Source organism: Oncorhynchus nerka, linkage group LG22 (assembly GCF_034236695.1).
Source record: "Oncorhynchus nerka isolate Pitt River linkage group LG22, Oner_Uvic_2.0, whole genome shotgun sequence".
Classification (NCBI taxonomy): Eukaryota; Metazoa; Chordata; class Actinopteri; order Salmoniformes; family Salmonidae; genus Oncorhynchus; species Oncorhynchus nerka.
Genome location: NC_088417.1, coordinates 82,904,950 through 82,926,055, shown reverse-complemented (window position 1 = coordinate 82,926,055; position 21,106 = coordinate 82,904,950). Strand labels below are relative to the sequence as shown.

Sequence of the window (21,106 nt, the reverse complement as noted above, 5' to 3'; positions counted from 1 at the left end):
CGGGGAGTTGGCGCAGGTCTCCTACCTGACTTCGCCACACTCCCCGTGTGCCTCCCCCCAATAATTTTTGGGGGCTGCCTCTCGGGCCTCCTTGATCGCCATGCCAACTCCATTCGCCGGTATCCCTCCTCACATTGTTACAGAGAATCCCAGGCGGGCTCTGGCACTCTCCCTGGGTCAACCGACCACCTCGCTATTTCGTCCCATGTTGTAACATAGTCCAGATCTTGCTGCTGCTGCTGCCCGTTACCACTCTGCTTGGTCCTTTGGTGGTGGGTGGTTCTGTAACTATCGTCGTTGGAATGTGGTGAGGACCAAAGCGTGGCGTGGTATGTGTTCATGATGATATTTATTTAAACTCAGAACACTAAACAAAATAACAAAGAGAAAGAAACGAAACCGAAACAGTTCTGTAAGGTGACAAAACACACTAGACAGAAAATAACCACCCACAAAAACACAAGCGAAAACAGGCTACCTAAATGTGGTTCTCAATCAGGGACAACGATTGACAGCTGCCTCTGATTGAAAACCATACCAGGCCAAACACAGAAATAGAAAATCATAGAAAAACTTACATAGACAACCCACCCAAATCACGCCCTGACCATACTAAAACAAAAGACAAAACAAAGGAAGGTCAGAACGTGACAGTACCATGGTTTTGTATGCTATTGTTCAATGCAACATTGTTCAAGCGCAATGGCAATTTTATCATGTAAATCTTGGTGAAGCAAACTCAACCATTTTTTGGGGGGATGCATGCCAGCAAAGCCACTACACAACACAACACTAAACAATACATTAATTGCATTATAACGGTGACAAACGCGCCCACAAACTGTTAGGGCCTACATAAAGCTGTCCCAACAGCAGAACTTTCTTTTCAGCACCATGGAGGGAATCCTTACCACTGCGACACCCGGCTATCAGCGGAGCCTATTCTGGCAGCGAAACAGTTCATTCGGCCTAATTTACTGCCTTAAAAAAAACATAGCTGATATGGCTGACTTGCTTAAACAAATGTGGTTTCTACTGACAATTAAGATATACAAACTATGGAATAAGGGAATGATGAGCGGATAAGAGGCATCTGTAATTTTGAATTAAGTCATTAATGAGCGAGCTAAGATGGACTAAGTCAATATAATTATTTGTTCAGGACTTTTGAAATGTACAGCGACAGAATTCAGAACATGGACTGTTCTTACAGTATTCTCCCTGTACACCAAGTCATAACCGTAGGATAAATAAAGGGGGCACATAAGCAGAGACGATGAAAGCTCTTACAATATTCAATGATGACATTTCTCTAAAACAGGCTATAGGCTACATGTGCACCACCAAGTCAGAACAGTAGGCTAAGTTATTCTTAGGGCTAGTTAATCTAACTGCATTGTCCGATTTACAATAGGCTTTACAGCAAAAGCATGCCATGTGATTGTTTGAGGACGGCGCCCCACATCAAAATATTTTTCAACCAGCACAGGCTTCATAAAATCACAAATAGCGATTAAATATTCACGTACTTTCTGAAAATCTTCCTCTGATTTGCAATCCAAAGGGTCCCAGCTACAACATGCATGGTCGTTTTGTTAGATAAAATCCTTCTGTATATCCCAAAAAGTCTGCCATCGATTTGCGTAATCCACTCGTTCAACATGCAGAGAAAGGAATCAAAAAAGCTACCTCTAAACTTTGTTAAAACAAGTCAAAATACGTTTCTATCTAATCCTCAGGTACCCTAAAATGTAATTAAACTATAATATTTCATACGGATAGATGTATGTTCAATAGGAAAGTAAAATTAGTAGGTGCATGTCCTCTTCGTCGTGCGTGCGCACAGACTGATTTCCAACTCTGACTCCCAGTACCAAAACTCAAAATTCTTCCTCGTTTGGGACGAAACAAGCCTGAAACCTTGAACAAAGACTGTTGACATCTAGTGGAAGCCATAGGAATTGCAATCTGGGAGCTGGAATTGCAAATGCCCCATAGTCCATGCTCCTACAGTGGAATGCTATAAAAAAAAAAAAAATTCAGGTTGGTTTTTCTTTGGATTTTTTCCTACCATATCAATTGTGTTATAGTCTCATACATTATTTTAACATTTATAAAAGCTTCAAAGTGTTTTATATCCAATGGTACCAGTTATATGCATATCCTGGCTTCTTGGCCTCAGTAACAGGCAGTTTAGCTTGGGCATGTCAGTCAGACAGGAAGTGGAGAAAAATAGACCCTAGCCTGAAATGATGAGTGGGAAAGGGACCAAATTATTAGGGTGAGGCACATGGGATACTAACATCTTACTACACAACATAGTATTACTGTCTTAGCTATACTATACATATCTCCCTGGCAAATTACATAATTTACACAGCAGCATACAATATATTTTTGGACTCACCTTGTTGTGCTGTGCTCACTTGAACAGGAAGGTGGCGTGGCGCTTCTTCTTGTGGGAAGAGTTTGTCATCAAACTTTGCCATCAAAGTCTGGCTTTCTCTGGATTTATGGTGCTTTCAAGACAACTGGAAACAAAAACAAAAAACAAGGTTGAATCACGATGTCGGTGATCTTCAGGTTGGAGCTCTAGAAAGAGGCCAGAGTTCCCAATTTAGATTTCTGAGTTGGATGACCGTTCAAAATGTATTTTCCCTGTCAGAGCTTGTTTTTCTCCTGAGTTCCCAGTAGTCTCAGTGAAGTCTGAGATTTCCCAGTTCCGAGTTTCCAGTTATTTTGAATGCGGCGGAAGTCATGCTGGATTGACAGCATGGACAATGTATTCAACCTTTTCTGGCCCATGGTGTTGCATGTGAATGTTTATGCTTTTAAACATGGAAAAGAGACCCTTAAACCCAGACTTGGACCACACACCTTCTCCACTGAATAGCAGGCTAGTGATTGCTTTGCAACGCTTGCAGTTAGCCACTGATCCCTTCCAAACTTGTTGTGTAATGTTTATGTCCAATGGCCGATGAGCACCAATACAGCTGAAGTCGGAAGTTTACATACACTTAGGTTGGAGTCATTAAAACAAATTTTTCAACCACTCCACAAATTTCTTGTTGACAAACTATAGTTTTGGCAAGTCTGTTAGGACATCTACTTTGTGCATAACACAAGTATTTTTTCTAACAATTGCTAACAGACAGATTATTTCACTGTATCACAATTCTAGTGGGTCAGAAGTTTACATACACTAAGTTGACTGTGCCTTAAACAGTTTGGAAAAATCCATAAAATTATGTAATGGCTTTAGAAGCTTCTGATAGGCTAATTGACATCACTTGAGTCAATTGGAGGTGTACCTGTGGATATATTTCAAGGCCTACCTTCAAACTCAGTGCCTCTTTGCTTGACATCATGGGAAAATCCAAAGAAATCAGACAAGACTTCAGAAAAAATATTGTAGACCTCCACAAGTATGGTTTATCCTTGGAAGCAATTTTCAAATGCCTGAAGGTACCATGTTCATCTGTACAAACAATAGTACGCAAGTATAAACAACATTTACCACGCAGCTGTCATACCGCTCAGGAAGGAGACGCATTCTGTCTCCTAGAGATGAGCATACTTTGGTGTGAAAAGTGCAACTCAATCCAAGAACAACAGCAAAGGACCTTGTGAAGATGCTGGAGGAAACAGGTACAAAATTATCTATGTCCACAGTAAAACGAGTCCTATATCGTCATAATCTGAAAGGCTGCTCAGCAAGGAAGAAGCTACTGCTCCAAAACTGCAATAAAACGGCCAGACTACGGTTTGTAACTGTACATGGGGACAAAGATCGTACTTTTTGGAGAAATGTCCTCTGGTCTGATGAAATAAAAATAGAACTGTTTGGCCATAATGACCATTGTTATGTTTGGAGGGAAAAGGGGGAGGCTTGCAAGCCGAAGAACACCATCCCAACCATGAAGCACAGAGGATGGCAGCATCATGATGTGGGGGTGCTTTGCTGCAGGAGGGACTGATGCACTTCACAAAATAGATGGGTTCATGAGGGAGGAAAATTATGTGAAAATATTGAAGCAACATCTCAAGACATCAGTCAGGAAGTTAGAGCTTGGTCGCATATTGGTCTTCCAAATGGACAATGACACCAGGCATACTTCCAACGTCGTGGAGAAATGGCTTAAGGACAACAAAGTCAAGGTATTGGATTGGCCATCCTAAAGCCCTAACCTCAATCCCCATAGAAAATTTGTGGGCAGAACTGAAAAAACGTGTGCGAGCAAGGAGGCATACAAACCTGCCTCTACACCTGCTCTGTCAGGGGGAATGGGTCAAAATTCACCAAACTTATTGTGGGAAGCTTGTCGAAGGCTACCGAAACGTTTGACCCAAGTTAAACAATTTAAAGGCAATGCTACCTAATACTAATTGAGTGTATGTGAACTTCTGACCCACTGGGAATGTGATGAAAGAAATAAAAGCTGAAATATATAATTATCTCTACTATTATTCTGACATTTTACATTCTTAAAATAAAGTGGTTATCCTAACTGACCTAAAACAGGGAATTGTTACTCTGATTATTTATTTATTTCACCTTTATTTAACCAGGTAGGCAAGTTGAGAACAAGTTCTCATTTACAATTGCGACCTGGCCAAGATAAAGCAAAGCAGGTCGACACATACAACAACACAGAGTCACACATGGAGTAAAACAAACATACAGTCAATAATACAGTAGAAAAATAAGTATATATACAATGTGAGCAAGTGAGGTGAGATAAGGGAGAAAGGCAAAAAAAGGCCATGGTGGCGAAGTAAATACAATATAGCAAGTAAAACACTGGAATGGTTGATTTGCAGTGGAAGAATGTGCAAAGTAGAGATATAAATAATGGGGTGCAAAGGAGCAAAATAAATAAATAAATAAATACAGTAGGGAAAGAGGTAGTTGTTTGGGCTAAATTATAGATGGGCTATTACAGGTGCAGTAATCTGTGAGCTGCTCTGACAGCTGGTGCTTAAAGCTAGTGAGGGAGATGTGTTTCCAGTTTCAGAGATTTTTGTAGTTCGTTCCAGTCATTTGCAGCAGAGAACTGGAAGGAGAGGCGGCCAAAGGAAGAATTGGTTTTGGGGGTGACCAGAGAGATATACCTGCTGGAGCGCGTGCTACAGGTGGGTGCTGCTATGGTGACCATTGAGCTGAGATAAGGGGGGACTTACCTAGCAGGGTCTTGTAGATGACCTGGAGCCAGTGGGTTTGGCGACGAGTATGAAGCGAGGGTCAGCCAACGAGAGCGTACAGGTCGCAGTGGTGGGTAGTATATGGGGCTTTGGTGACAAAACGGATGGCACTGTGATAGACTGCATCCAAATTATTGAGTAGGGTATTGGAGGCTATTTTGTAAATGACATCGCCGAAGTCGAGGATTGGTAGGATGATCAGTTTTACAAGGGTATGTTTGGCAGCATGAGTGAAGGATGCTTTATTCCGAAATAGGAAGCCAATTCTAGATTTAACTTTGAATTGGAGATGTTTGATGTGAGTCTGGAAGGAGAATTTACAGTCTAACCAGACACCTAGGTATAGTAAATGTCAGGAAGTGTGAAAAACTTAGTTTAAATGTATTTGGCTAAGGTGTATGTAAACTTCCGACTTCAACTGTACTTTTTATCTATAATTTCTCTTCATATGACAAGGACTGAAAAGGATTTGCCACTAGATTGTTGACTTGATTCATGATGATGACTGCTTGTCTAGCTTGCTAGCTAAGATTTTGAAAGTATGATGTTGACATGATCAGTCCAATCAAAGCTTCAGTAAATATAACGTGATTTGATGCCATTTTATCTGTGACCAATGACCTTGAGCCTTCTTGGATGAGCACTTCTAATGTAACTGTGGCAGCACCCAAGGGGCTTGAATTTTCGAGCTCTCCTTGTAGACTTTGCAGTGACGTAGTGTCCTCATGAGTGCCAGAACACTGAGCCACAACTAGAGAACTTTACCAATGGCTACACTCTGTATTTTCCGCTGGCTGCCCCACCACCACAGAAAGCACTGAGCTAGGCTGAGATACATGCATTTTGGAGCTGCCTTAGTCAAGAAAGCAAAAAAGAGACCATGTCTGTATGTGGCTTTATTAACTCAAATATATATTTTTTTACATTGTTTGCAAACTGATTTGTGACACATGAATGTGTGTCACATATGATAAAAAACAGGTGAGGATGAACAGGTAGGGCTCAGAGCCCCACCTGCCATGAATGACAGTTCACCACTGTTCAAGATCACCTTTTCTATGTGACTTGTCAACTGATACAGTATTTACTGTCTCTCTGCTTACAGTGTATCAATGAAATCAGATAATGAATGGAAATCAGCATATTGTTATACATACAACCCAGGTATTTCAGCAGTGCATTGTTCCAAATGGTAGCACATGAGTGACTCTTTTCATTTTGTCCTATTGACGCACACTGGCTGATCAAGAATGATCATGCAGTAATTAAGGCCACATCCAGTTCATTGTATTGTTAACAAATTAAAAGAAAATCATATAAAAAGTGAAGTGAATATTGCATTTTGAAAAGCAGATAGATTAAATATGTATCCAAATGAAAAGGTGCAGCGAACAAGTGCCTTTGTGAATTTGTTTGTTGTACTCGGTCAATTGAAAATGTGCTTAGAGTTTCTAAAAATGAGCCATTTTGATGGTCTGTTAAGATTTTTGTGCTTAGAGTTGTGAAATGTACCACATACTTTGGCAAGCATGTAATAGGTGTAGAATTGGGTGATTTCTGGTGTGTCGTTTGTATTGCTGTAATGCTATATTTGCCATTTGAAAATGTCTTCCTTATTTGTCTTTTGATTTGTTTCCTTCCATCATCATTCACAAGAGGAGTGGTTCAATCAAAGTAAGTCTGTCTAAATAAATGAATTATATTTGACAATCAAAAAATGTAGTTTAATTTCAAAACGCTATATATATATTTTCAAAAATGTTGGTAAAATAGCCTTTATTGTTTAAAGAAATTATGAAAGAGATTGGTGTGTTTTCTCACTATCTAACTATGGCATGGTATTGTTCAATGACAGACATGTATTTGTTTAAAATCTATTACTTGGTTTAATTTCAGAGACAAATAATACTATATATCTGCCTCACTCTCAGAGAAATAAGTTGTATTGCTAGGTTTTACACAGTTAAATGTAATAAATAACTACATTTTTTATGAAGAAATTTACAAATGATACATTTATCAAATCAAATGAAATTGTATTTGACACATGCACCGAATACAGCAAGTGTAGACCTTACAGTGAAATGCTTACTTACAAGGCCTTAACCAACAATGTAGTTTTCAGAAGAAATACCAAAACAATAAGAAATAAAAGTACAAATAATTAAAGAGCAAATAGGGGCAATGCAAATAGCCTGGGTAGCCATTTGATTAGATGTTCAGGAGTCTTATGGCTTGGGGGTAGAAGCTGTTTAGAAGCCTCTTGGACCTAGACTTGGCGCTCCGGTACCGCTTGCCTTGTGGTAGCAGAGAGAACAGTCTATGATTAGGGTGGCAGGAGTCTTTGACAATTTTTAGGGCCTTCCTCTGACACCAACTGGTATAGAGATCCTGGATGGCAGTAAGCTTCGCCCCAGTGATGTACTGGGTCGTACGCACTACCCTCTGTAGTGACGTGCGATCGGAGGCCGAGCAGTTGCCCTTCCAGGCAGTGATGCAACCCGCCAGGATGCTCTCGATGGTGCAGCTGTAGAACGTTTTGAGGATCTGAGGACCCATGCCAAATAATTTCAGTCTCCTGGGGGGGAATAGGTTTTGTTGTGCCCTCTTCACGACTGTCTTGGTGTGCTTGGACCATGTTAGTTTGTTGGTGATGTGGACGCCAAGGAACTTGAAGCTCTCAACCTGCTCCACTACAGCCACGTCGATGAGAATGGGGGCATGCTCGGCCCTCCTTTTCCTGTAGTCCACAATAATTTTCTTTGTCTTGATCACATTGAGGGAGAGGTTGTTATCCTTGCACCATCCTTCCTCCCTATAGGCTGTCTCGTCGTTGTCGGTGATCAGGCCATCGGCAAACTTAATGATGATGTTTGAGTTGCTCCCTATAGGCTGTCTCGTCGTTGTCGGTGATCAGGCCATCGGCAAACTTAATGACGGTGTTGGAGTTGTGCCTGGCCGTGCAGTCATGAGTGAACCGGGAGTACAGGAGGGGACTGAGCACGCACCCCTGAGGGGCCCCCATGTTGAGGATCAGCGTGGCTGATGTGTTGTTACCTACCTTTACCACCTAGGGGCGACCTATCAGGAAGTCCAGGATCCAGTTGCAGAGGGACGTGTTTAGCCCCAGGTCCTTAGCTTAGTGATGAGCTTTGAGGGCACGACTCCAACACCATCATTAAGTTTGCTGATGACACAACAGTGGTAGGTCTGATCACCGACAACGACGAGACAGGCTATAGGGAGGAGGTCAGAGACCTGACCGTGTGGTGACATCAATATAAGAATTTGTTTTAATTTCAATACAGTAATATGAAGCTCTTATCGACTGACTCTTTAGTCCAGGGGTTCCCAAACTGTTTCACTCAGGCCCCCCTTCCACCGTTGGGGAACATCCCTTGCCCACCCTGCATGCCACATCTATTTCTATGGGCACAAGCACTGTTCATGACATAAAACTGTTCAGGTTTGAAGCATATTTGAAGCAATTTTACACTTTGTCATGGAGTGCAGAAGATATTGTGCAGTTTTAAAGCTAATGTTCTTGCAATTCTATGTATTTTGCCATTTCTAATATGTATTCATGTGATGTTTGAGTGACTCAAAAAATATGACATGATTCAGGGATTCAGGATTCCCACAGATTGAGAACCACTGTTCTAGTTCATTATTGATGCTTTGCCTGTTTGATGGTTAGTCAGAAAGCGTAGCAGGATTTCTGTGGGGCCGACGTTGTCGATGCACTTAATTAATGAAGCTGGTGACAGATGTGGGAAAATCGCTGAACGTATTCCATATTCCATAGAGCAGGGTTCCCAACTGGCAGCGATTTTATTTGTCCCCCCAAAGTTTTCAGAGCAAAAAAAAAAAAAAAGTTTTAATTGTTGGACCTAAAATATTGTAAAAACTCTAGCATATCAGCTCTGAGTGATTTTCATTTATGAAATCTGTATTCCCACATATGTGCAACTATGGGGCTTCTTGTGGTTAATTTGCAGTCTACAAATGATTTGTAATTATATTCTGGCCCCCTGACCTTCCGTTCAAGAAAAAAAAATCAGTCCGCAGCTGAATTTAGTTGATGATCCCAGCCATTTGCCAAATGGAGGGCGAGGGAGAGCTTTGTATGCATCTCTGTGTGTGGAGTAAAGATGATCTACAGTTTTTTTTGCCTCTAGCTGCACGGTGACATACTGGTAGAAATTAGGTACAACAGATTTCAGTTTTCAAAAACAACATTTTCATTCACATCTAAAATCAATGAATAAATATTTTACACACGCATGAAGGTACTCATAAGCAATCAATTCTGATGAATAAAAAAGACAAATGTAAAAAATTGGTGCATATAGCGTTTTGGAAATAAACTCTTCAAATACATAATAATGTTCGGTCAACTATGAGACTCCAGGACCTCTTCTCTGTGGTTGCTTGCCCTGTTATCTACCTCAAGTCTTGAGCTTCAATGGAAGACCTTGGTATTTCTGACTCATTATCATCGTCATGTCTTTATACACTTCCCATGTTTTGATATTTCCTATTTACTGTATGATATTTCCTATTTACAATTGACATTTCAATTGTGCTTTTTGCTAACCACGGTGTGTGTGTTTGTGTGTCTGTGTGTGTGCGTGTGTGCGTGCCTGCGTGTATTTTGTCTAGGCTGGAGAAACGGACCAGGTGACAAAAAATATGGTACACTGGATTTACCCAAACGCACACAACCAACGAAAGGTAAATATGTAGCATCTTTAGTGATCTGTGGATCTGCATTCCAAAGCCCTACAGTGTGGAAAGCCTTAACCTTGGCATGAGGCATCTATAACATGTATTGTGCATGATGTAGAATAGTTCCCAATGTGTTATAATGTCAAGAAGTGACTGGATTGTATGGGGACCAATCAGACACAAAAGTAGACCGTCTGAATGCTTTGATAGAACAACATGGTCCATACGAATGCTGTATGTCAGTTACTGTATGAGTACAATACAATATGGAATAGCTTGATATGGTTTCTGTGGTTGCAGTATCATACCCAAATCAAATCAAATTTGATTTGTCACATACACATGGTTAGCAGATGTTAATGCCAGTGTAGCGAAATGCTTGTGCTTTTAGTTCCGACCATGCAGTAATATCTAACCTAACAATTTCACAACAACTACCTTATACACACAAGTGTAAAGGAATGAATAAGAATATGTACATACAAATATATCAATGAGTGATGACCGAACGACATAGGCAAAATGCAGGTATAGAGTACAGTATATACATATGAGGTGAGTAATGTAGGGTATGTAAACATTATATAAAGTGGCATTGTTTAAAGTGGCTAGTGATACATTTATTACATCAATTTTTCCATTATTAAAGCGACTAGAGTTGAGTCAGTATGTTGGCAGCAGCCACTCAATGTTAGTGATGGCTGTTTAACAGTCTGATGGCCTTGAGACAGAAGCTGTTTTTCAGTCTCTCGGTCCCCGCTTTGATGGACCTCGATTGTGCATCTGTAAAAGTTTGTGAGTGGTTTTGGTGACAAGCCAAATTTCTTCAGCCTCCTGAGGTTGAAGAGGCGCTGCTGCTCCTTCTTCACCACGCTGTCTGTGTGGGTGGACCATTTCAGTTTGTCCGAGATGTGTAAGCCGAGGAACTTAAAACTTGACACCCTCTCCACTATTGTCCCGTCGATGTGGATAGGGGGCTGCTCCCTCTACTGTTTCCTGAAGTCCACGATCATCTCCTTTGTTTTGTTGACGTTGAGTGTGAGGTTATTTTTTCTGACACCACACTCCGAGGGCCCTCACCTCCTCCCTGTAGGCCGTCTCGTCGTTGTTGGTAATCAAGCCTACCACTGTAGTGTCATCTGCAAACTTGATGATTGAGTTGGAGGCATGCATGGCCACGCAGTCATGGGTGAACAGGGAGTTCAGGAGAGGGCTGAGAACGCACCCTTGTGGGGCCCCAGTGTTGAGGATCAGCGGGGTGGAGATGTTGTTACCTACCCTCACCACCTGGGGGAGGCCCATCAGGAAGTCCAGTACCCAGTTGCACAGGGTGGGGTCGAGAACCAGGGTCTCGAGCTTAATGAAGAGTTTGGAGGGTACTATGGTGTTAAATGCTGAGCTGCAGTTGATGAACAGCATTATTACATAGGTATTCCTCTTGTCCAGATGGGTTAGGGAAGTGTGCAGTGTGATGGCGATTGCGTCGTCTGTGGACCTATTGGGGTAGTAAGCAAATTGGAGTGGGTCTAGGGTGTCAGGTAGGGTGGAGGTGATATGGTCCTTGACTATTCTCTCAAAGCACTTCATGATGACGGAAGTGAGTGCTACGGGGCGGTAGTCATTTAGCTCAGTTACCTTAGCTTTCTTGGGAGCAGGAACAATGGTGGCGCTCTTGAAGCATGTGGGAACAGCAGACTGGGATAAGGATTGATTGAATATGTCCGTAAACACACCAGCCAGCTGGTCTGCGCATGCTCTGAGGACGCGGCTTGGGATGCCTTCTGGGCCTGCAGTCTTGGGAGGGTTAACACGTTTAAATGTTTTACTCACGTTGGCTGCAGTGAAGGAGAGCCCGCAGGTTTTGGTAGCGGGCCGTGTCAGTGGCACTGTATTGTCCTCAAAGCGAGCAAAGAAGTTGTTTAGTTTGACTGGGAGCAAGACATTGTGGTCCGCGATGGGGCTGGTTTTTCTTTTGTAGTCCGTGATTGACCCTGCCACATACATGTCTCTATACTGACGCTTAGCTTGTTTGATTGCCTTGCGGAGGGAATAGCTACACTGTTTGTATTCGGTCATGTTTCCGGTCACCTTGCCCTGATTAAAAGCAGTGGTTCGCGCTTTCAGTTTTGCGCGAATGCTGCCATCAATCCACGTTTCTGGTTGAGGAATGTTTTAATAGACGCTGTGGGTACAACATCACTGATGCACTTGCTAATAAACTCTCTCACCGAATCAGCGTATTCATCAATGTTGTTGTTGGACGCTATGCGGAACATAATCCAGTCCAAGTGATCGAAGCAATCTTGAAGCTTGAAATCCAATTGGTCGGACCAGCTTTGAACAGACCTGAGCGCAGGTGCTTTCTGTTTTAGTTTCTGTCTATAGGCTGGGAGCAACAAAATGGAGTCATGGTCAGCTGTTGTGTTACAGCCTGAATTCAAAATGGATTAAATTGTTGTTGTTTTTTCCCTCACCCATCGACACACAGTACTCCATAATGACAAAGTGAAAACCTTATTTTTAGAAATGTTTGCAAATGTATTCATTTACATAAGTATTCACACCTCTGTCAAGTTGGCAGCGATTACCAATGTAAGTCTTTCTGGGTAAATCTAAGAGCTTTGCATACCTGGATTAAACAATATTTGCACATTCTATTTAAAAGTCTTCAAGCTCTGTCAAGTTGGTTATTGATCATTGCTAGACAGCCATTTCCAAGTCTTTCCATAGATTTTCAAGCTGATTTTAAGTAAAAACTGTAACTACGCCACGCGGTAACATTCAAAGTAATCTTGGTAAGCAACTCCAGTGGCCTTATGTTTTAGGTAATTGTCCTGCTGAAAGGTGAATTTGTCTCCCGGTGTCTGTTGGAAAGCAGACTGAACCAGCTTTTCCTCTAGAATTCTGCCTGTGCATAGCCCTATTCCGTTTATTTTTATCCTAAAAAACTCCCTAGTCCTTGCCTATGACAAGCATACCCATAACATGATGCAACCACTACTTGAAAATATGAAGAGTGGTACTGTAATGTATTGTGTTTGCAACATTTATTGCAGTTTTACAGTATTGTAGTGTCTTATTCCAAACAGGATTCATTTTGGGAATATTTTTATTCTGTACAGGCTTCCTTCTTTTCACTCTGCCATTTGGGTTAGTATTGTGGAGTAACTACAATGTTGTTGATCCATTGACAGTTTTCTCCTATCACAGTCATTAAACTCTGTGACTGTTTTAAAAGTGACCATTGGCCTCATGGTGAAATCTCTGAGCAGTTTCCTTCCTCTCAGGCAATTGAGTTAGGAAGGATGCCTGTATCTTTGTAGTGACTGGGTGTATTGATACACCATCCAAAGTGTAATTAATAACTTTGCATTGTTCAATGTCTGTTTTTTTTTTTACCCATCTACCAATAGGTGCCCTTCTTTGCGAGGCATTGGAAAACCTCCCTGGTCTTTGTGGTTGAATCTGATTTTGAAATTCACAGATAATTGTATGTGTGGGGTACAGAGATGAGGTAGTTATTCAAAATTAATGTTAAACACTATTATTGCACACAGAGTGAGTCCATGCAACTTATTATGTGACTTGTTAAGCACATTTTTACTCCTGAACTTATATAGGATTGCCATAACAAAGGGGTTGAATAGTTATTGACTCAAGACATTTTAGCTTTTACTTTTTATTAATTTGTAAAAATGTCTAAAAACAGAATTCCACATTGACATTGTAGGGAATTGTGTGAAAGTCAGTGACACAAATCTCAATTTAATCAATTTAAAATTCAGGCTGTAACACAAAGTCAAGGGGTGTGAATACTTTCTGAACGCCTTATATAGTGTTTGTATGTGCTTTTGTGTTTGAGGTGGGGGGAGGGAGCGGTGTGAACAGCTATTATAGGTTATATTCAGCATCAAATTAAGTGAGGATTTTAAGTATTTTGTGTCATGATGTGATTATAAGGCACTATGGCTTTTTTTTTTTTTGTGTGTATGAAATATAATGTGTGATTTATGCAGGCATTGTGTGATATTCCAGACTGTTGATAAGATTCTATACTAGTCATTGACATTCAGAAGATCAGACAGAAGATGACACCTTAGGAAAGAAGAGTTAGAACTGAATTGATTATACAACTCTCTTCTTTATGACGTTGACATCATCGCAGCAGCTCTGCCGCTGTGGTTTGAATATGTTCATATACATACATATTTATAAGTGAAACACAATGTAAGGCAAGATATTTAAAAAAATCCCTGAGCATTGTAGATGTCTTTTGATGTAGAAGTCGACAGGTTCAAATGGAAAGTTTGGTCATGGCCCAACAGAGCCCACCTGAGTGTGTATGATGATTACTGATGACCCTGGGTAGCCATCCAGGTAGCACAAGTCTATACCCTCAACAGAACCTGTGCGTCCGGATGTAGAGCCTTCCCGCGCTCCTGCCAGAGGATGCAATCCTTGTGATAATCAGGTTACAAGCCCATGTAAGGATTAGATGGCATGTAAGCCTCGCAGCCAGCAGCAGCTTCCCAGCAGCTTCAGCTGGCTGAATATGGATGGAAAGCCTCTGGAAGACAGCTTGTAACAGAGTTCCTGTGTATTTTCACTCCTTATGTACTCTAGCCAGGCTGCTGGGGATGTGGGTATAGCTAGAAGCCTCTCACTCCAGTAAAATAGTATAGTCTGTGAATGAATAGGCTGAAGTTAGTGGGGGATACCGTATGTACACAGATGGATTTGTTAGCGGAGAAGAGCTCTGTGAGAGCTGATAAGATGTGGAGCCTACAGCATTCAGTTGTTAATAATAGAATAGACATCCATGTTTACATGCTGTGTGGGTGTTTGCACGTGTTTTACAAAATTAAAGTTGGGAAAACATTTTGTAATTTCAAGCACAGTCCAAATCCCGTAGCCAGGCAGAACATTCCTTCAACATAAAACCAGTGTGAATATTGAATTTGCGCACACACAAGCATGGCTGAGCTTTTAATTGGGATAATTTTTTTGTACATTATATATTATTTCTGAAATACTAATCCAATGATAATTTTGTGCTTCATAGCCTGTCTATATTCTCTAGAGGAGGCATCTGATAGATCATAAATATTTGCTCCTTGTCTTGCAGTGATCTGTTCATGGTTCTGGACCATAAAACCATGACTATGAAAGAAGAGGTGTTTTGAGATTTTGTCTTTGATGTCGTAGGAAACAACTATTGCATTTTTTATATCATCCTGCGCTAAATCGTCACACTTTTGCCTAAAAACTCCAATTTGTCAGAAGAAGTATACTCTACCACTTCATAAAAGAAACAGTAGGGTGCAAGTCCTCAGTTCTATCACATCGGTTTTTCACTATGAAGTCTGAACTGTGCTAGCTTTATAAGCGCTATATGTGCTGTTTGGTTGTTGATTGGTGGCTTGAGAATCCACTGTCTCATCATATCAGTTCCAATGTGTATGAGAGTTCTCTACTGGTTGCAGATGTGCTGTTTCTCTCCCTCTTTCTCTGTAGGTCTGGAGCTGCTGTACCAGCCAGAGGTGGTGAGGCTGTACCTGTCTCTCCTCACTCGCAGTCAAAACCACAACACCCTGGAGGCAGCAGCTGGAGCTCTGCAGAACCTTGCTGCAGGTCACTGGGCTGTGAGTGAAGGGCAAAGGGGGAGAAGTTTATCTGAGGCTGTGGGAGAACAGAATATTTGTTTCTCATCCCCTCTCTACCCCCCCCCCCCCTCTCTCTGTGTGATGGGTGTAATGAAATGTGGTTGAAACGCTATCATGTATATAAAAGTATGATAGGTAGTAGCACAATAGGGGTGTGCAATTTATACATGACATCCTTCTATTATTCTCTCTCTGTGCCTTTTCTCAGTGGTCCAGTTACATCCGGGCCACAGTTAGAAAGGAGAAAGGTCTGCCTGTCCTGGTGGAGCTACTGCGTTCAGATGGTGATAAAGTGGTCCGAGCTGTAGCTATTGCTCTACGCAACCTGGCCATAGATCGACGGAACAAAGACCTCATAGGTACATGCACATAAACACGTATGCACACATCAATGCATGCACACACACGCGAGTGCACACACACACACACGATACATAATTTTACCCTTTGCCCCATAGGAAGCTATGCCATGAGGGACCTGGTCAGTAACCTGCCCAGTGGTCAGCAGCGACCAGCCAAGAACCTGGAAGGGGACACAGTGGTGGCCATTCTGAACACTATCCATGAGATCATCTCAGACAGCCCTGAGAATGCCCGTGGTCTCATACAGGGTCACGGCATCCAGAAACTGGTGGCCATTAACAAGACAAGGTAGATTATCATAGCATAGTATCTTTGGTGTTGGTTATGGGAGATGGTTTCAATTGGCTAGATGCTCAGTTCACCGTGTTGTACTCTCTCCTTTATGCTAGCTCTGGTTTATTCTGTTGTTTCTTTGCTAGCCAATCTGTGCGGGAGACCAAAGCAGCATCTCATGTCCTGCAGACAGTGTGGGCCTACAAGGACCTGAGAAATAGCCTCTATAAGGGAGGCTGGAACAAGAGCCACTTTAAGGTTTCGCATGGCATGCTGTAGAAGGCTGTATTCCTCATTCACTACACAGTCTAAATGGGTGGCACAAACACAGTCTGATATTGAGCACTGTATGGGACACAATTAGTTCATAATGGCATACTGAGTCTTCTTTCTTTTTTACCTTCAGTCAACCACTAGTGGAATACCCAAAAAAACTAAGAGCGGAAAGGCAGCCTATGATGACATCACACTCCCTCTGATGGAGAAAAACCAAGGTCAGCATGAGACTGTAGCTTCAGCATAAGTGTGTGTGTGTGTGTAGAGAGATTGACATCGAAATTGAAAGTCTATCCATTCCTGAGGACATCGGGAAATGTCTTCAAAATCGGCCACTAGGGGCAACAGTGAGCACTATTACTATCAAGTAGACTTGAGTAATCCCATGACTCTGGATCAGGTTAGTTGTTCGATCCCAGTCGTGGACACTGTTTTTTGTCATATCCCAAACAATAACCTTTACCTTAACCATTCGGAATGAGTGCCTAAACTTTACCTTTAACTTCGGTTTGGAGAAATGGAACATACAGGGCAGCAGGAGTCAACCCAGGGATTCAAAAACACTTCAATATTTGATCTTTGGAACAAATTCGAAATTCTCCTCATTTAGAGAACATGGATGAATGTCTAATTCTGCAGTGAGACTGTGAGAACTTGTTGAAAGTGTGTGTGTTCATGCAGATGTAGGATCTTCATTTGAGCCAGTTTTCTACAGTAGGAAAATAATCCTGCAGCCAGAGGACATTTGGATTATTATGTGGATTGCAATGAATGGACATTTTTGTATGTGTTTCTTTAGGGCAAATCAATTCTGAAATTTCAAAGTGGAAATTACAAATTTAAATTTTAGAAGCCTTTTTAAAACTCAAATACACTACAAGTTTACATTTCCTGCTGTGCAGGAAAATGGTCAGAAACAAAAGAGTGATTCAATGAAGATCCTACATCTGTGTGTGAGCCTGTTTCTTGTCATTTGAACACAAAATGACCTTTGTTTATTGTATCCTGTCTGTTTTTCCCACAGATGGATACTCCACCGTGGAGCTGAGTGACAGAGTGGGTGATGGGTTACTCCAGGTCAGTAACACGGTACATATGAGCTCCTTACTATACCTAAAGGTCAGGAGTTTTTCAATGGTGACTCAAGATTTTAAGAGCCAGCGCAGTGAAAAATGTGATTTTCTTGTGTTTCATATCTATTTCCACACTATGAGGTTGGAATAACACTGTTGTAGTGCCATTTTATTGTAAAAGCTGTTTTAAAAGACTGAACATTTCTACCAGTTTTGGTGGGATGGAGGTTTGGCTTACCTAGTGACATCACCAGGCGGTAAATTAGTTAGACCAATAAGAAAGAGTTCTAAACCTCTCTGCTAATAACAGACCACTCAGACCACTCCCAGACAATCCTAGCAAAATTGTTCCTTGAGAAATGGCTCTTTACTAAGAAGCTATTTTTGTGGGGGGTTTTTTGTTGACCATTTTAATTGAAAACAATCACAGTGTGGTACTTACCTGTTACTCAGAAATGATTTGATATTGAGATACAAACAGCCCTATTGGACCTTTAACTAAATAATGGTTCTATTTTGTTGCAGAGTATCCCAGAGAGGAAGCACTTCATTCGGGCTGGAAGGCCTGCAGTGGGTCTGGTGGAACGCAAACCTCCACCCCTCGATTCCTGGGTCTGAGGTTGGCAGAAGGGATTATAGAGCAGGAAAATTACATTTCACTTAACCATTTTAGGATTGATGTTATACACATGTTCATTGCTTTTGTTATTGGGGGAGTCATAGATTACGAAAAAATAGATCATTGTTCTTTTTCTTTTTTTGTTTACAGGAGACGTGGCAGTAAAAGAGCAAGTGGAACATCAACATTTGTGGAGGTCATTGTGGTGTTTATTCTTTAGACAGACTTTCTGTAGGTCAATTCACCATTCAGGACAACATGGTTATTCTCCCGCCAGAAAATCAGAATGGAGTGAATATAGGATCTTACATTTACATGTTCAAAGTGTTATTCAAACTCTGGCTGCAGTTGAACATAACCTCTACTATATTTTATACATACTGGACAGTGGGATGAGTGGAGTGACACAGCTGAATGTAGTGCAGGATGAAAAACACAATACTAACACTTTCTATGAAATTAGGATTTGTCAAAACAATTTTTTTTCTTGACCTGCCTTTTCCTCCAGTATTTCCATACTGTGTTGTTTCACTTCTGCAAATTGTGCATTACTTTCATGTGAGAGACAAGTTGGAAATGGGATTGTAAATGTGTAATAAAAGATTCATATTCTAAATGAAGGCATTTATATTGTAATATTCATGTTATTTATTAACAGTTGTGAACGTTATCTTGTAACCAAAAATGGAATGGATACGTTAACATTATACACTACCAAGTAATAGTGCCATTTTATCAGGAGCTGACGATGAATTTGCTATATGCAGTGCAGTGTTTGTTCTTGCATCGCGATGTTGAACTGAAAATGTAAGCAAATAAAATCCATAATTTCTCAATGTTGTATTTATCATCTTTGTTCTCGTCTTTTTCCATTAGGACAAGGGCCAGGGGTGTATTCCACATACAGTTTAAGCAGTTGTCCTGTGGTTATTTTACTTTCAGCAATGGACAGTTCCACGGTGCTTGGAACAGAGACGAGAAACACAAACGAAATGAAGGGTGTGTTCGGAGTGCGCTTACGTAAATTCAGAGCAAAGCGTTCTGGCTGAGAAGTAGGGTTGAACGGCAGTCCCCTCGCCCCGACCTGGGCGCGAACCTGCACACGTCAACGGTCACCCTCGAAGCATCGTTACCCATCGCTCCACAAATGCCGTGGCTTGTGCAGAGCAAGGGGAACCATTACTTCAAGGTCTCAGAGCAAGTGACGTCACCGATTGAAACGCTACTAGCGCGCACCACCGCTAACTAGCTAGCCATTTCACACCCAAGCTAACTGGCTAAAGTTGGCTAGCTTACTAGCCACTTACAGTCAAGTGAGAGAACACCTTACTCTGAACATTTTATGCCCTAGCAGAGATGGTGTTTTCATGTTATCTAGAGCGTTAGTGACTAACTGTACTGCTGGCAACAATTTAATTACTCAACATTTACTGACATATTCAACTGGTGTTTCACGTTCATAAATTCATCAGTTATTCTGCGCTCTGGTACACTCAGGCGAGAGTGCTCTGAAATTGAAGTAGATCGCCAGAATGAATTTACGAACAAGTGTGCAGCAAGTTTGAAGGGTAATGCATTTTTTTGTTTATTATACCGTTGATGATATCACTTCTTTGTTTACTTTAGCCAATGAATGACACATTACATTTACATTTAAGTCATTTAGCAGACGCTCTTATCCAGAGCGACTTACAAATTGGTGCATTCACCTTATGACATTCAGTGGAGCAGCCACTTTACAATAGTGCATCTAAATCTTTTAAGGGGGGGGGGGAGAAGGATTACTTTATCCTATCCTAGGTATTCCTTAAAGAGGTGGGGTTTCAGGTGTCTCCGGAAGGTGGTGATTGACTCCGCTGTCCTGGCGTCGTGAGGGAGTTTGTTCCACCATTGGGGGGCCAGAGCAACGAACAGTTTTGACTGGGCTGAGCGGGAACTGTACTTCCTCAGTGGTAGGGAGGCGAGCAGGCCAGAGGTGGATGAACGCAGTGCCCTTGTTTGGGTGTAGGGCCTGATCAGAGCCTGGAGGTACTGAGGTGCCGTTCCCCTCACAGCTCCGTAGGCAAGCACCATGGTCTTGTAGCGGATGCGAGCTTCAACTGGAAGCCAGTGGAGAGAGCGGAGGAGCGGGGTGACGTGAGAGAACTTGGGAAGGTTGAACACCAGACGGGCTGCGGCGTTCTGGATGAGTTGTAAGGGTTTAATGGCACAGGCAGGAGCCCAGCCAACAGCGAGTTGCAGTAATCCAGACGGGAGATGACAAGTGCCTGGATTAGGACCTGCGCCGCTTCCTGTGTGAGGCAGGGTCGTACTCTGCGGATGTTGTAGAGCATGAACCTACAGGAACGGGCCACCGCCTTGATGTTAGTTGAGAACGACAGGGTGTTGTCCAGGATCACGCCAAGGTTCTTAGCGCTCTGGGAGGAGGACACAGTGGAGTTGTCAACCGTGATGGCGAGATCATGGAACGGGCAGTCCTTCCCGGGAGGAAGAGCAGCTCCGTCTTGCCGAGGTTCAGCTTGAGGTGGTGATCCGTCATCCACACTGATATGTCTGCCAGACATGCAGAGATGCGATTCGCCACCTGGTCATCAGAAGGGGGAAAGGAGAAGATTAATTGTGTGTCGTCTACATAGCAATGATAGGAGAGACCATGTGAGGTTATGACAGAGCCAAGTGACTTGGTGTATAGCGAGAATAGGAGAGGGCCTAGAACAGAGCCCTGGGGACACCAGTGGTGAGAGCACGTGGTGAGGAGACGGATTCTCGCCACGCCACCTGGTAGGAGCGACCTGTCAGGTAGGACGCAATCCAAGCGTGGGCCGCGCCGGAGATGCCCAACTCGGAGAGGGTGGAGAGGAGGATCTGATGGTTCACAGTATCGAAGGCAGCCGATAGGTCTAGAAGGA

At 42.1% G+C, this 21,106-nt stretch overlaps 1 protein-coding gene across 3 annotated transcripts in view; it reads left to right on the top strand.

Moving 5' to 3' along the window:
* LOC115105859 (splicing regulator ARVCF-like) overlaps nucleotides 1-19,033 on the top strand; it is a 32,771-nt gene extending 13,738 nt beyond the window's left edge. The window contains exons 8-17 of one of the 3 annotated variants that reach the window (XM_029628307.2): nucleotides 6,859-6,876; nucleotides 9,865-9,936; nucleotides 15,445-15,572; nucleotides 15,802-15,952; nucleotides 16,052-16,244; nucleotides 16,376-16,487; nucleotides 16,636-16,723; nucleotides 17,530-17,594; nucleotides 18,104-18,197; nucleotides 18,348-19,033. In XM_029628307.2, coding sequence (XP_029484167.1) covers nucleotides 6,859-6,876; nucleotides 9,865-9,936; nucleotides 15,445-15,572; nucleotides 15,802-15,952; nucleotides 16,052-16,244; nucleotides 16,376-16,487; nucleotides 16,636-16,723; nucleotides 17,530-17,594; nucleotides 18,104-18,196 — 920 coding nt within the window. In that variant the 3' untranslated portion in view covers nucleotide 18,197; nucleotides 18,348-19,033. The remainder of the gene's footprint in view (nucleotides 1-6,858; nucleotides 6,877-9,864; nucleotides 9,937-15,444; nucleotides 15,573-15,801; nucleotides 15,953-16,051; nucleotides 16,245-16,375; nucleotides 16,488-16,635; nucleotides 16,724-17,529; nucleotides 17,595-18,103; nucleotides 18,198-18,347) is intronic. The other 2 variants (XM_065007479.1, XM_065007480.1) reach the window with 2 other exon arrangements.
* Nucleotides 19,034-21,106: the final 2,073 nt, after the last annotated feature.